At 41.4% G+C, this 16,928-nt stretch overlaps 1 protein-coding gene across 1 annotated transcript in view; it reads left to right on the top strand.

The window, feature by feature from the left end:
• Nucleotides 1-16,928, top strand: part of DOCK1 (dedicator of cytokinesis 1) — a gene marked incomplete in the record, with an annotated part of 633,434 nt that overhangs the window by 550,902 nt on the left and 65,604 nt on the right. Inside the window, 2 exon segments of the mRNA XM_073595735.1 lie at nucleotides 5,040-5,129; nucleotides 7,394-7,498. Coding sequence (XP_073451836.1) covers nucleotides 5,040-5,129; nucleotides 7,394-7,498 — 195 coding nt within the window.

Below are 16,928 nucleotides of genomic sequence, written 5' to 3'. Positions count from 1 at the left end.
TGTGCATGTCTCAGTCCAAAGACATTTATTGTCTCATTCTAAAAGCTGAGACAATAAATGTTTGTATTTTCTAATGGACCCTGGACAAAAGGCTGCTTTACCTCTACCTAAATGGCCTTGGAAGGGTGGATGTGAGTCATTAAATCCTGGCTTATGTGGCTCTCGAAGCATACACCGCTGGTCTAGGTGGAACTCTGGCCAGTATATAGTGGCAGCATTGGCCGTACTTTAGATTATTGGTACTCTTTAAAAGAGTTTGTAATTAAATCCTGTTAAGGAGTCTGACCCAGAGTTCTGGCTCATGGTTATCACTTTAGTTATTTAGCTATTGGAAAGGTTTATGACAGAAGCCCTTGGCTTGATGAAGAACTCTGTGTTATGTTAGAGAGAGAGATTTCATCTGCGTAATATTTCATAATGACATCAAGCAGGTCTATCAAGGCATCCTTCAATGGAGAGAAATTACCCACCAGTGTAGTAATTTTAAAGCCATTTTATCTTTTTACACTATTAAGGGGAATGAGAGAATGTACAGGTATTTTGTATAGGTTTTCTGTTTTTATGGTCAAGATTTTTCTTTTGTCAAGTAGATATGAGATGTGTATGGTTAACTGTATTTTCATTTGATGTAGTAGTGGGATGTTGGATCAGGTAGCTAGTTAAGGGACATAAATAATTCTGTGGGCTTCTGTCCGATATCTAAGGTAAATCTAACAAGTGGATTTTGGGGGAGGAGGGGGTACTAGACCTACTTAGGATGTGGGGAAAAGGGGTAAGAAAACCTTGTGGAAACGTTTTCTTACCCTTAAAAAAAAAAAAAAAAAAAAAAAAAAAAACTATATTTACAGAGCTCAATAGTTCAAGCAAAAAATTTACACACATGCAAATGAGTCAGAGCAATGACTCCATCTCTAAGGCTCAACACACAGAATCAATTAGATACAGAATGTCTTGCATAAGATGTGCTTTGCTGGGCTCTCTATTTGGAAAACTCAGTGTTGTGGGATTCCTGTGTATAAAAAATGATCCCGATCCCTAAACCATTATAGCTTCCCTTTAAAGGCATAATACAATGAAAATGAAAAATATTTGTTCTTTCATTGTTTAATTCCTTTGGTACACAATGACTTGCTATGCTAACTCCTTTCTTCAATTATTACCTAATAGTCTAGGAACACCTAATCTCACACCTGAGATGTTATGTGCTTGGGGTTCCCACCTCCCCTCAGATTATGCATAGCAAATCTTTAAGAAAGATATTATTCATGCCCTTGCTGTACCCCCACAAGAAGCATTACAGACAGGATATTTTAGAGCTTACAGATTGAATAGAGTCACTAGCAAGAGGCTGCAGTCCTGCCATAGGACCTCCGAAGGCCTTTTGCAGCCAGAGATCAAAGAAACGATTGCTTAGGTTACCCAGCAATTAAAATGTTTTAATTAACAACTTGATGTTCTGGAAACCTCTTATCCTGAAGAAAATCTAGAGATACCGAACGCCTTCTATTTGTTATGCACAACCATGATCTTTCAGAAAAAAGTATGTAAGCTCTTCCACCTTGGATGTAGTCTACACAAAATGATACCAAGAACTGAAGTTCTGAATGTGAAGTATTGTACAGAATGGATGCAGCCCCATCCTGAGGGCCATCTGATAGACCTATGCAGCCCATCTGTGATAGAAAATGAAAATGTTGTTTACTTGGTGGATTTCTGACTTTAATGCACTTACAGTATTCACTTTTTTTCCATTAGCCATTCATTGAATGATTTGACTTGTTGCCTGGACTCAGAGTTTAAAGAAGGTGTCCGGCACAAGCAGGAGCACCACAGTTAATGTTACCTGTTTTCATCTCCAATATTGGGCATGACATTTGTCTGCTGTAGAAAATATTGGAATCCTCTGGGTCTCTGATCATGCTTACACAGATAGCGTGAGTGCCACACAACATTACAGGAAATGAATGATTGATGGCTACAATTCCCTGCGGCAATAAACGAGAATTTACAACTCTCTGCAAAGCAGCCAGGTTACTTCAGTGACTTGACATTTTGACTGTTCTCATTACATTACATTCACCTGAAAAGTAAATGTAAAGATTGATATATCTGTTGAAGTTTCCTTGAAATGATATGTAGTCTTCGTGGCCTTTTGTCTCTGTTTTCTCCCACGTACTCCTTCTTGCTATATCACTTCATTTTCTTGGCAAGCACAAGTGATACACATTTTCTTTTTTAACTGACATGTACATATTTAAAGTGAAATTCCAGGCAAACAACTAATACAGTGGTGATGGAAAGTATTCAGAACCCCTTAAATTTTTCACTCTTTGTTATATTGCAGCCATTTTCTAAAATCATTTAAGTGCATTTTTTTTCCTCATTAATGTACACACAGCACCCCATATTGACAGAAAAACACAGAATTGTTGACATTTTTGCAGATTTATTAAAAAAGAAAAACTGAAATATCACATGGTCCTAAGTATTCAGACCCTTTGCTGTGACACTCATATATTTAACTCAGGTGCTGTCCATTTCTTCTGATCATCCTTGAGATGGTTCTACACCTTCATTTGAGTCCAGCAGTGTTTGATTATACTGATTGGACTTGATTAGGAAAGCCACACACCTGTCTATATAAGACCTTACAGCTCACAGTGCATGTCAGAGCGAATGAGAATTATGATAGAACTTTTTGGCCTTAATTCTAAGCGGTATGTGTGGAGAAAACCAGGCACTGCTCATCACCTGTCCAATACAGTCCCAACAGTGAAGCATGGTGGTGGCAGCATCATGCTGTGGGGGTGTTTTTCAGCTGCAGGGACAGGACGACTGGTTGCAATCGAGGGAAAGATGAATACGGCCAAGTACAGGGATATCCTAGACGAAAACCTTCTCCAGAGTGCTCAAGACCTCAGACTGGGCCGAAGGTTTACCTTCCAACAAGACAATGACCCTAAGCACACAGCTAAAATAACGAAGGAGTGGCTTCACAACAACTCTGTGACTGTTCTTGAATGGCCCAGCGCCTTGACTTAAACCCAATTGAGCAACTCTGGAGAGACCTAAAAATGGCTGTCCACCAACGTTTACCATCCAACCTGACAGAACTGGAGAGGATCTGCATGGAGGAATGGCAGAGGATCCCCAAATCCAGGTGTGAAAAACTTGTTGCATCTTTCCCAAAAAGACTCATGCTGTATTAGATCAAAAGGTCAAAAGGGTGCTTCTACTAAATACTGAGCAAAGGGTCTGAATACTTAGGACCATGTGATATTTCAGTTTTTCTTTTTTAATAAATCTGCAAAAATGTCAACAATTCTGTGTTTTTCTGCCAATATGGGGTGCTGTGTGTGCATTAATGAGGAAAAAAATGAACTTAAATGATTTTAGCAAATGGCTGCAATATAACAAAGAGTGAAAAATTTAAGGGGGTCTGAATACTTTCCGTCTCCACTGTAAATATGCGTTTATACCCAATACATGTATTGTTACCATTTTATCATACCAGGGGAATTCAGATTCTCTTCTGTATGTCTTGTGATTCACACCTCTTCTTCACAGCATAGCCAGGAAAATCGCTGCTATTTTATGGGTTAGCTTTAAAGTGGTTCCTCAGTTTGGGAAAAATGAAAAGTTAGCAGCTACAAAAGCCGATTTGTCACCGTTCTTCAGGTCCCTGGCACCAGAATTCTAACTGGGCAGCTGGCTGTAGCTACTTGTGGCTTTACAGTCAGCTGCCTACTGTGCATGCCCGAGCCGCACTACACTTTGTGAATGGTCCCGCAGCTTTCTGGGACCAGTGATGTGTCCCAGAATGCTGCGGGCAGGGATCGGGGGAGGAGAAATTCTGCTCAAATAGCCTAGGTGAGCTGAGCGGAAGTGGGAGTGGGTACCTGTCAAAACTAGGTACCTGCTTTCCCCTATCCCAATTTTTTTTCCAAATCTAGCAGAGGGGAGAAGGAGAAAGAGAGCAAAATTTCACCTTTTAGGCGAAGTTCCACTTTAAAGCATCCTAATTCATATTTTTTTCTGATTTGTATAACTGTGAAATGGTGTTGGTGGTTATGTGAAATGGCCCCTTATGTTGTACTCATTACATCCCCATGCTGTAGCAGCACCTGAGCAACAGGGAATCTTAAGCCTTTGCTAAATGGATGCTTTACCAACCACTGCCCTCTAGTTTTTAAATCTTTAGTGTTTCCATACATAGGGGCTTTAGCTTGTAATGGTTACCCCCCCCCCCCAGTAATATCTTTGTTATTCTTTTCCATCTTTTAAGAAAAAAGGTCCAGACTTTAATGCAGTTTTCTACTGAACGATAAAGTAGGAGGGATACCCAAAACTTACATGGGGCTCCTACAACTTCTTGGCTAGAAGTTGTTGTGTGGGTTACAGCATTCAGAGGTTTCTCTATACACGGTCAGCAACTCAGAAAGCATTGAAGCCAAAGCATCAGCATGACAGTATTGTCAATAGATGAGGTCAGCAATGGCAACCTTCATAATTTGTTCATGACAGGTCAACTCTCTAAATCCCAGTTCCAGCTTGGGCAAAAATAAACAGAATAATCATTATGTGGTGCCATCCTGTCACATTTAGTATCCTCCCATTGCCAGAGGATCACTGGACCAAACCGAAGACACCTAGAGAAAAAAAACGTATATAGATTTTTTTTTTTTTTTGCAAGGTGAGTGGTGGGCTAAAAAGGGGGGAAAGTGTGATCTGAGCCAAGACGTGGACTTCCAATTGCCGGATTTGCACAGTGCAGTTTGCAGTTACAATTTCTAGCATAATAAGTACCATATAGTATTCAATCCAGTGTAGTGAGTGCTGCGTCCAGAACCAAGCTCGCATTTTGTTCCATCAATATAAATTGAGCTACTTGACAAAATCTTTGCACACCACTCTCAGTACAGTCTGCGGGAAAACAGAGCTTCAATACGTTTGCATTCCTTATAAAAATTAAAAAATAAGTTTCTTGATTTTTGTTTTAGACATGACTTTTTCCTTTGTAATATATATTGTCTGAACAGATGTGGGAGGAAGCTATCACCCTCGGCAAAGAGCTGGCTGAGCAATATGAGAATGAGATGTTTGACTATGAACAGCTGAGTGAACTGCTGGTGAGTTTTGTTTCTGACATTGATGGCCATAGTTGTTGCTGCTATTATTGTGAAATATTATTGTAGTCATTTTTTTTAAAAAAGTTTTATTTAAATTGTGATTTGACAGATCTTGCAAAGGCCATTGTTACACTATATGCAGTAAACAACTTTCAGACACAAAAGGCATCAGAATATGCTACTGGCACATACAGTAAAACATAAAAATAAATTGTTTAAGTAAATCATTTGCTAAAATCAGGTCACATATTGGTACACTTCTTATTCCAAAAGATGGTTTGCTCTGTGAAATACTGAGCAGTTATAACACAGGACTGTTAACCCCTATGAGTTGCTGGTGCCTCACTTATGTCTACATCCTAGCTTTTCAAAGGCTCACCTTTGCCTAGACTATGGACATTATAGTCAGTGAAAGAGCTTTAAAACAAGTTATTAACCCTCTAATAAAAAACCAAACCAAAGCCACAGACTGTTCTCTGACTCTGGGTGCCTATGAAAATTCGGTGTGCCTGGCTGTGCAGAAGTGGGGGATCCCTTTTATCTGCAATTCCTATGGGGGCAGTGCTACATATAAAATAATAAAAAAACATTTTTTTTTTTTGTCCAAAGATGCACTTTAACCGCCTCATTACCCTGCTATAGCCGAAAGGCGGCTACAGCGTGGCTCAGTTGTTCCAAGAAGGCATCCATGGACATCCTCCCGGGGACCATGCCCCCTGGGGCAAGCATTCAGCATGCTCTGTGATCGCAGTAAAGGGCCAATCGTAGTGGCCCTTTACCATGTGATTAGCTGTGTTCATTCACAGCTGATCACAATGTACAGATTTGCCGGTCAGTAGTTTCCTCACAGCATGAGGAAAGGTGAGTTGGTAACTGGCAAGTGTGACAGGGGACATCAGTGCCCTGACTATCAGTGCTGCCTATCAGTGCCACCTCATCGGCGCACATCAGTGAAGGAGAATAATTACTTGTTTGCAAAATTTTATAACAAACTATAAAAAATGTTTTTTTTTCAATATTGTCTGTCTTTTTTTTCATTTGTTTAGCAAAAAATAATAGAAAAATATAAAAATGTCATATGCATACAGTGCTGCATGACCACGCAACTGTCATTCTAAGTGCAACGGCACTGAAAGCTGAAAATTGGCCTGGTCAGAATGGGGGTGAAAGTGCTCAGTATTGAAGTGATTAAAGATCATTAAACATTCTTTACCTCACTGAGATTTTGGGTCAATCATGGTAGAAATGAAAGGGTCAAAATGCTATGCTTCCTAATTGCAGTACACCACTACATCTGATAGGAATTTTACTTGAGATATTTTGTGAACAATAAACAATAAAAACAAGACCTTCGGGTCTGGTATGGATTTGGAGGGGGACCCCACGGCAAAATAAAAAAAAAAACTGTTATGGGGTCTCCCCAAAATCCATACCAGACCCTTATCTGGGCATGCAGCCTGGCAGATCAGGGGGGGGGGGGGGGGGGTTTTGGAGTGAAGGGCCTGGTATGGACTGGGGAAGGAGCCCACGCCGTTTTTTTCTACTTTTTCAATAGACGGGTGCTGGCAATTGAAACCGTGAGTCATTTTAAATGGGATTTGACTTTGATTTTTTTTTTTCATTTGACATGTCATTTTTGCTGCTGCATGTTTCATGCATGCTACAGATGCACCACTTTCCAGACACATCAAGAGGACCCCCCAGGCACTATATTTAAAGGAATTTTTCATTTTTCTTGTTGCACTTTAAGCATTATTAAAATTGCTGCTCCTGCAAAAATGATAATTTACATTTTTCTTTTTTTTAATTAATAATACATGTCCCCCAGGACAGTACCCAGACCCCATGCCATTTTATAGCCAATTATTTGCATATAAGCCTTCAAAATGGGCACTTTCCATGTTTGGCCCCCATAGTCTTCAATGGGGTTCGCCGTTCGGGTTAGAACATTTCCCCTGTTTGGGAGTTCTGCTGTGAACATAACAGAGGGTGTTCTGCCCATCCTTATCTACCATCAGTTCTGCTTCTAGTTGCACCCCTTGATCTTGGATTGAGATTTTATGGAGGACCTGTTTTGCAAACATACGTTCAATTTGTATCTTTAGAAAAGCTGCCACACAACTAAGCAGTAGGTTATTGGAATTATAGCAGTTCATAGACTGTTCTCATACCATAGCTTCTTACAGCAATAACTGCCTCTACACAGTGTGCTTATTAATCTTCACAAGGGCTTCTCCAACTTTCATTTTTTTTCCCTCTTCCAGAAAAAGCAAGCACAGTTCTTTGAAAACATTGTGAAAGTAATTCGACCAAAGCCTGATTACTTTGCAGTTGGATATTATGGACAGGGATTTCCAACATTTCTTAGGGTAAGTAAAAAAATAACAGCAATCAGCAGTAAAGCAAGAGTTGAGCTTAAAGAAAGGATTTTGGGTTGAGAACCCAGCAGTCAGTCTTCAAGGTAAAGCAGGGAGTTTCTGGTTGGCTATGACCATAACTATTATTTTAATTCAGGATTGATATAGCGCCAACAGTTTACGCAGCGCTTTACAATATAAAAGGGAGACAATACAGTTACAATACAATAAAATACAAGAGGATTAAGAGGGCCCTGCTCAGAAGAGCTTATAATCTAATAGGGTGGGGCAGGTGGTACAAAAGGTTGTACCTGTGGGGAATGAGCTGATGGAAGTGGTAAAAGATTTGCTGGAGGTGTGATGGGCTTCCCTGAAGAGATGAGTTTTCAGGGATTGCCTGAAGTCAGCTAGAGTAGGAGATAGCCGGACAGGTTGAGGTAGAGAGTTCCAGAGGGTGGGAGAGGCTCTGGAGAAAATCTGGAGATGACCATGGGAGGAGGAGACGAGGGAGCTTGAGAGTAGGTGGTCTTGAGAAGAGCGTAGAGGATGGTTTGGGTGATATTTGGAGACAAGTTTGTTGATGTAGCTCGGGGCAGAGTTGTGAATGGCTTTGTATGTTCTGGTTAGTATAGTGAATTTAATTTGCTGGGCGATCGGGAGCCAGTGTAGGGATTGGCGGAGAGGGGTGGTGGACACTGAGCGGTTGGTAAGGAGGATAAGTCTGGCAGCAGCATTCATGATAGACTGAAGAGGGGATAGCCTTTGGAGAGGTAGGCCAATGAGAGAAGGGAGTTGCAATAGTCAAGGTGAGAGATAACAAGGGAGTGAATGATTAGATTGGTGGTTTTATTTGTTAAAAAGGGGAGTATTTTAGAGATGTTACGGAGGTGAAGTCTCCAAACTTTCGACAGTGATTGGATTTGGGGCTGAAAGGACAGGTCAGAGTCTAGGATTACACCTAGTACCCTGACATGAGGGGAGGGATTGATGGTTGCATTGTTGATTTTGATGGAAAAGTCATGGAGGGGGCACAGGAATGGGGGAAATATTACCAGCTCGGTTTTAGAGATGTTTAGTTTAACTATCCCAAAATGTTTCTTTTTAAAGTTTTTTCATGTAAGACACAGGTCTTTATTTTTATATTTAGTGGACATTTGAAGAGAGCACATGTCTCATTAATCCATGAAATGAATGAGCTTTTTTTGTAAAAAAAAAAAAAAAAAAATTCCATTGTACTATGAATCCATTTATAAAATGGCAGAGAATGGTCCGGTATCTCTGCAGCGTCAGGCAGCACCCTGCCACCAGCTATCTGGCCTGCATAGAAATTCAACCTGTAGGCCCAACAAGCAATTCTGCAGCTTAGACACATAACGTGTTAGAGGAGTGAATGATGCCAGCTGGGAATTGCATTTAGGACATCTTTATTTATCCAGGCCAGATTTTCCTTCACAATCCAACAGGTCTGCATGTATGTGTGTGCGCGCCACAACGCATTTAGAATGTTTCACAAATAATTGCGCAAGGGGTCGTTTTGTCACTACCGTACATTAGCCGAGGAGTGGTAATGTTTGATTTCCTCTGTAATGCATTGCAGACAAAGAGTTTTTTATTTTAAAACCAGCTTCCCTGGCCTCCTGCTTTCAATTTGTCTTTGGCACCCTTGTCAATAATTTACTTTTTGTGCATTTATGTTTGATGAATTCACCTTATATAACTCACTGGAAGGGTTTTTTTTTTTTATAGTGTGTACGAAAGCTGCAATAAGTTAAAATTTGTACAGAAGTAGGTCAGTAAAGTAGGAATCCATTGCCTGCTGGCAATCTTATTAAATACGTTAATACCCTGTTTTATTTCTGCCAGGATTGCCACTAATATTGAGCTGCAAACATTAAATAAAGGTCACATGGGCAAGGCATGTTTGTGTCTGCTGGCTGTTTGTATTAGCACAGTATTTAGATTGGCAGATTAAAAAAAAAAAAAAAAAAAAAAAACTCTCTTCCTTTCTTAACCACTTGAGCCCCGGACCATTATGCTGCCTAAGGACCAGAGGTCTTTTTCAAATTTGGCACTGCGTCGCTTTAACTGCTAATTGCGCGGTCATGCAATGCTGTACCCAAACAAAATTTGCGTCCTTTTCTTCCCACAAATAGAGCTTTCTTTTGATGGTATTTGATCACCTCTGCAGTTTTTATTTTTTGCGCTATAAACGGAAAAAGACCGAAAATTTTGAAAAAAAATGATATTTTCTACTTTTTGTTATAAAAAAAATCCAATAAGCTAAATTTTAGTCATACATTTAGGCCAAAATGTATTCGGCCACATGTCTTTGGTAAAAAAAATGTCAATAAGCATATATTTATTGGTTTGCACAAAAGTTATAGCGTCTACAAACTAGGGTACATTTTCTGTAATTTACACAGCTTTTAGTTTGACTGCCTATGTCATTTCTTGAGGTGCTAAAATGGCAGGGCAGTACAAACCCCCCCAAATGACCCCATTTTGGAAAGTAGACACCCCAAGGAAATTGCTGAGAGGCATGTTGAGCCCATTGAATATTTATTTTTTTGTCCCAAGTGATTGAATAATGACAAAAAAAAAATATTTACAAAAAGTTGTCACTAAATGATATATTGCTCACAGGCCATGAGCATATGTGGAATTGCACCCCAAAATACATTCAGCTGCTTCTCCTGAGTATGGGGATACCACATGTGTGGGACTTTTTGGGAGCTTAGCCGCGTACGGGGCCCCGAAAACCAATCACTGCCTTCAGGATTTCTAAGGGTGTAAATTTTTGATTTCACTCTTCACTGCCTATCACAGTTTCGGAGGCCATGGAATGCCCAGGTGGCACAAAACCCCCCCAAATGACCCCATTTTGGAAAGTAGACACCCCAAGCTATTTGCTGAGAGGCATATTGAGTCCATGGAATATTTTATATTTTGACACAAGTTGCGGGAAAGTGACACTTTTTTTTTTTTTTTTTTGCACAAAGTTGTCACTAAATGATATATTGCTCACACAGGCCATGGGCATATGTGGAATTGCACCCCAAAATACATTTAGCTGCTTCTCTTGAGTATGGGGATACCACATGTGTGGGACTTTTTGGGAGCCTAGCCGCGTACGGGGCCCCGAAAACCAAGCACCGCCTTCAGGATTTCTAAGGGTGAAAATTTTTGCTTTCACTCTTCACTGCCTATCACAGTTTCGGAGGCCATGGAATGCCCAGGTGGCACAAAACCCCCCCAAATAACCCCATTTTGGAAAGTAGACACCCAAAGCTATTTGCTGAGAGGCATGGTGAGTATTTTGCAGCTCTCATTTGTTTTTGAAAATGAAGAAAGACAAGAAAAAACTTTTTTTTTTTCTTTTTTCAATTTTCAAAACTTTGTGACAAAAAGTGAGGTCTGCAAAATACTCACTATACCTCTCAGCAAATAGCTTTGGGTGTCTACTTTGCAAAATGGGGTCATTTGGGGGGGTTTTGTGCCACCTGGGCTTTCCATGGCCTCCGAAACTGTGATAGGCAGTGAAGAGTGAAATCAAAAATTCACGCCCTTAGAAAGCCTGAAGGCGGTGCTTGGTTTTCGGGGTCCCGTACGCGGCTAGGCTCCCAAAAAGTCTCACACATGTGGTATCCCCGTACTCAGGAGAAGCAGCAGAATGTATTTTGGGGTGTAATTTCACATATTCCCATGGCATGTTTGAGCAATATATCATTTAGTGACAACTTTGTGCAAAAAAAAAAAAAAAAAATTGTCTCTTTCCCGCAACTTGTGTCGCAATATAAAATATTCCATGGACTCGACATGCCTCTCAGCAAATAGCTTGGGGTGTCTACTTTCCAAAATGGGGTCATTTGGGGGGGTTTTGAACTGTCCTGGCATTTTATGCACAACATTTAGAAGCTTATGTCACACATCACCAACTCTTCTAACCACTTGAAGACAAACCCCTTTCTGACACTCATTGTTTACATGAAAAAGTTATTTTTTTTTTGCAAAAAAATTACTTTGAACCCCCAAACATTATATATATTTTTAAAGCAAATGCCCTACAGATTAAAATGGTGGGTGTTTCATTTTTTTTTTTCACACAGTATTTGCGCAGCGATTTTTCAAACGCATTTTTGGGGGAAAAAACACACTTTTTTAAATTTTAATGCACTAAAACACACTATATTGCCCAAATGTTTGATGAAATAAAAAAGATGATCTTAGGCCGAGTACATGGATACCAAACATGACATGCTTTAAAATTGCGCACAAACGTGCAGTGGCAACAAAATAAATACATTTTTAAAAGCCTTTAAAAGCCTTTACAGGTTACCACTTTAGATTTACAGAGGAGGTCTACTGCAAAAATTACTGCCCTCGATCTGACCTTCGCGGCAATACCTCACATGCATGGTGCAATTGCTGTTTACGTTTGACGACAGACCGCCGCTTGCGTTCGCCTTAGCGCGAGAGCAGGGGGCGACAGGGGTGCTTTTTTTTTTTTTTTTTTTTCTCTTTATTATTTTTTTGCTTTTTTATCTTATTTTTAAACTGTTCCTTTTCATTTTTTTTTTTTTTTTTATCATTTTTATTGTTATCTCGGGGAATGTAAATATCCCCTATGATAGCAATAGGTAGTGACAGGTACTCTTTTTTGAAAAAATTGGGGTCTATTAGACCCTAGATCTCTCCTCTGCCCTCAAAGCATCTGATGACACCAAGATCGGTGTGATAAAATGCTTCCCCAATTTCCCAATGGCGCTATTTACATCCGGCGAAATCTAAGTCATAAAATGCTCGTAGCTTCCGGTTTCTTAGGCCATAGAGATGTTTGGAGCCACTCTGGTCTCTGATCAGCTCTATGGTCAGCTGGCTGAATCACCGGCTGCATTCTCAGGTTCCCTGTTGAGACAGGAGAGCCAGAGAAAAACACGGAAGACGGTGGGGGGGGGGGGGGGGGCATTCCCTCCCACGGCTTGTAAAAGCAGTCTAGAGGCTAATTAGCCACTAGGATTGCTTTTACATGAAAGCCGACCGCTGGCTGAAAAGAATGATACCAAGATGATACCTAAACCTGCAGGCATCATTCTGGTATAACCATTCAAAGTCGTGAATGGCGTACCTGAAGACAAAAAAATGGTTAACAATAAAGCACAGTAAACGGTAAAGTATAAAAAATTGCATACCTGAAAAGCAAACATGATAAAACATAATAACAATAAAACATTGCAGAATAGAATACAGTAAAAAAGAGCAGAACAAGAGAGAGCGAATAGAGAGAGAGAGAACAATAAAACGACAACTATTTTTTTTTATTTTATATATTTTTTTTTTTTTTTTACACTTTTTTTGTAACTAACTTTTATAACGGTAACCGGTTCCAGGTTCGGGTCTCTCAAAATGCGATGGCATCTTGGGAGACCCTGTGAAAGTATGCCTAGTCTGTGCAATGCTGTACCCTACGCTAATACTTAACTAATGAATGGTAGTGTTCAAAACATTCACCAATGCAAAGACCAGGATTGTCAGGACAGGAGGGACAATAATAGCGGGTGTCACGCCTATATCCCGCTTGCTGCAGACACGACATCTTTTTTGGGGGTTCGTTGGGTAGGGGTACTCGGGAGGACATAAAGAAAATGCCTCTCATGCAGCCGACTGCATTTGGTTGGGGATGTGAATGGGGGAAGTACGGGCGCTGCAGAAGCGGTGGGTTCCCAATTAGGATTGGCGAATGCAGCAGGAAGGGCACTATGGGCACGACGGGCCTGTGTTTGTCTTCTTGGTGGCAACGGGACACTACTTGTGCTTGCCACCTCACCAGCTTGAACTGCACTTATGGGACTCGCCACGTCACCAAGTGTTACTGCAGTGCTGGTTTGACTACGACCGGGGTGTACTAGGCCGCTGGCGCTTGCCAGTTCAATAAAAAGCTACCAAAAAAACTGTTAGCGATCGCAGGGATCAGGCCTGACTCTGCGAATGCTGCAGTTATGCGTTACGTGTTTTGTAAGTGACAGTGATCGATCGATACTGCACTTGGGTGGGCTGGGCCGGGCGGAGGGGCAAAATGCAGGTGCTAGCAGGTATCTGGGCTGATCCCGCTAACACTGCGTTTTTGGGAACCCTAAACTGCTGGGGACGCTAGTATAGATCTGATCGGATCAGATATTGATCCGATCAGATACTATACCACTAAGGGAGCTGTACGGTGCGTGCGTGGGTGTTAGCGCTACTGGCGCTAACCTGACGCTGCCTGGGGCTGGTGCTTGCCAGTTCACCAAAATGCTACCAAAAAAACTGTTAGCGATCGCAGGGATCAGGCCTGACTCTGCAAACGCTGCAGTTATGCGTTTAGTGTTTTGTAAGTGACAGTGATCGATCGATACTGCACTTGGGCTGAGCCGGGCGGAGGGGCAAAACGCAGGTGCTAGCAGGTATCTGGGCTGATCCCGCTAACACTGGGTTTTTGGGAACCCTAAACTGCTGGGGACGCTAGTATAGATCTGATCGGATCAGATATTGATCCGATCAGATACTATACCACTAAGGGAGGCGTATGCTGCGTGCGTGGGTGTTAGCGGTACTGGCGCTAATCTGACGCTGCCTGGGGCGATGCATATCACCGCCGGGCGATCAGGGAGCTAAACCTTTATTCGGTAATAAACGGCAGGTGCCCTGACGCTATAAAAAATAAACAAACTAACCAGCGTCACCTGTAACAGTTATACGGTGATCAGTGGTGAAAGGGTTAACTAGGGGGCCATCAAGGGGTTAAAACATTTATTCGGTAGTATATGGGGGTCCCTGTCGCTATAAAACGCTGACGGCGAACCTAAATATTTAGGTCCCTAACTAGCGTCACCAGCGACACTAATACAGCGATCAGGGGGTGATCAAGGTGACAGGGGGTGATCAAGGGGTTAAAACTTTATTAGGGGGGGTTAGGGGGGTATCCTAGACCTACAGGGGGGTAATACTAACTGTCCCAACACTGTAACTGTCACAAACTGACACCAATGCAGTAATCAGAAAAAAAAAAAACTGCTGGTGTCAGTTTGTGACAGGGGGGGGGGGGTGATGGGGGGGGGGTTGGGGTGTTTTGTGTGCCTGGCATGTTCTACTGTGTGTGTAGTGTTGTGCACTCACATACCTGTCTTCTCTCCTCGGGCCGGAACGGAAATTACCGAGCCGAGGAGAGATGACATCATTTCCTTTGCTGCTGTTTAGCATACAGCAGCAAAGGAAGTGATCTGATTGGCCGGCGGCGATCGCGAGGAGGGGGCCACGAACAGATGGCCTCCCCCTCATCTCCGATCGCCGTGGGACAAAAGACGACTCCGATCGGACCCCCCACCCGCGGAAGGCAAATCACGTATATGTACGTGATTTTGCCTGTCCGTGCCACCTTGCCGACGTAAATCGGCGTGAGGCGGTCGTCAAGTGGTTAAAGGAACACTCCATTCCAAATTAATGAAATAGAAGGAACACTGTTTTTTTATGCAGATGAAGCTGTAGTGCAGCAATTTATCTTCACTTTTGCTAGTAATCTAGTCAACCTGTTTGACTTTCCAGTTTGCAATGGAGGGGAGGTGTCTCCCAAAAACACCCACTACATGTTCATGGTTATTGAGGAAAAGGGGTTGTAGTTAGGGACTTTAAAGTGGGAGTCCGGCGACCATTCTTTTTTTTTTTTTTTTTTAGGTCATTGAGACACTTTGCTAATCCCAAAATAATACTCACAGTTTGGGTATAATATTTCCACCTCTGTCTGTTTTCGTACTGAAGAATAACTTTAAAAATGTGATGCTGGCTGTTTCCATCTTGCTTGTGGGCATGTGAAGCCCACAAGCATTGATTTCCTGGATGCTGTGAATGCTGTTCATTGACAGCTTGTTCACAAGCATGATCATTGTTCCCGCACTGAATCTTGGGAAGCCTGACACTAAGCTCCCAGGAGACAGTGCGGTGCCGGGGAAAGGCAATAAACACGCCTACTCCCATGGGAGGAGAGACAGGAAGTGCCACAATAAAGTACAATATAAAGGTAATTACAACGATAAAAAAAAATTTTCGTGCAGCATTTGAACATCTATGCAATTAACTGAAGGGGGTAAGATTAAGTTAAAAATTTTAGTGGAACACCGCTTTAAGGAAGCCATGACCTGATGAGGTCGCGTATTTCCATCCCTAGGGACTTTAATTGAAATCATGACCTGGTGAGGTCAGGTATTTCCATCCCAGTCTGAATGAAAGGAAAAGGGCTAAGCCAGAAAAAGGTGAGACTTTATATGAAGCACGTGACTGCAAAAGGGTACTAGGGTGAACATAAGGAAATTTATTGAAAACACGAAGGTAGTATCAAGGATACATGGTAACCTACATATAATACATGATGGATAGTGCAGCTGGAGCATGCAAATAATGCTGCTGGCAAAGATAATAAATAAACAAGGTAATGACAATAAGCATGACAGTAACATCTCATTGTATGACCACAGTAAGTTTCCTGGTTCACCACAAAAGGAATTTTTAAAAGAAACAATGATACAAAATATTGCCTGCAGGGCCTATGGCCTTGATGAGCCTGGAAGTCGCACCTCTTTCTAGCTTAGCCCTTTTCCTTTGATACATGTTCATGGTTGTCACGCAGCTACAGAGAGCTTGATGTATCTAAAGTGTCAGTGCTTAGAAATTCCTTGCAGCCGTAGAGAGGTTTATAACTGTTTTGGATTGTTGAATCTGATTGGTGACATGTCAAGCAGAGAGAGGGAATTTTATACAGCACATACTTCAAGAAGCAGACCCACCAACACATGAGGAGTGGGCTACATTGATTACAAATTAGGGCATATTTCCTGGAAAGCATTAGACATTCATAATGTGGTTGAATTCGTTCTCTGAATTTGCTTTTTAAAGGCAACTCCAGTTATAACTACTGTTTTAGGCATGTAGATTTCATAGTACATGCCTTTCAGCAACATCAGGTTAGAGTTTTTGCATGTTGGTGCCAAAATGTCTTTGAATTATGCACTAATTTCACTAGTAATTCCAAAATAAAGTATTTAATTTAATGACAGTATACAGTATTTATCTTAACAATATTGCCTTTAGGATATTGGCTGAGATTAGTTTTTTTTGGGGGGGGGCAGGTAAAGTTAGGTTGAGGTTTAGGGGTCAAGTGAGCTAAAGGGTTAAGTTGAGGGTTAAGGGCTAGGATGTTGAGGTTTAAGGGACCAGGTGAGGTTAGGGTATGCAGTAAATTTTATGGTTAATGGCTACATTGAGGTTTAGGGTTAGGAACTAGGATGAAATTTATATTTGGGGGCCAAGTGAGGTTATTGTTAGGGCTAGTATATAGTTGGGGAAAATTGTGAAGCTAGGTTTATGTTTATGATCAGGTGAGGTTAGATTTATCGTTAGGGCTAGGGAGAAGTTA

Source organism: Aquarana catesbeiana, linkage group LG08, assembly GCF_042186555.1.
Source record: "Aquarana catesbeiana isolate 2022-GZ linkage group LG08, ASM4218655v1, whole genome shotgun sequence".
NCBI lineage: Eukaryota > Metazoa > Chordata > Amphibia > Anura > Ranidae > Aquarana > Aquarana catesbeiana.
This window is presented reverse-complemented; position numbering and strand designations above follow the sequence as displayed.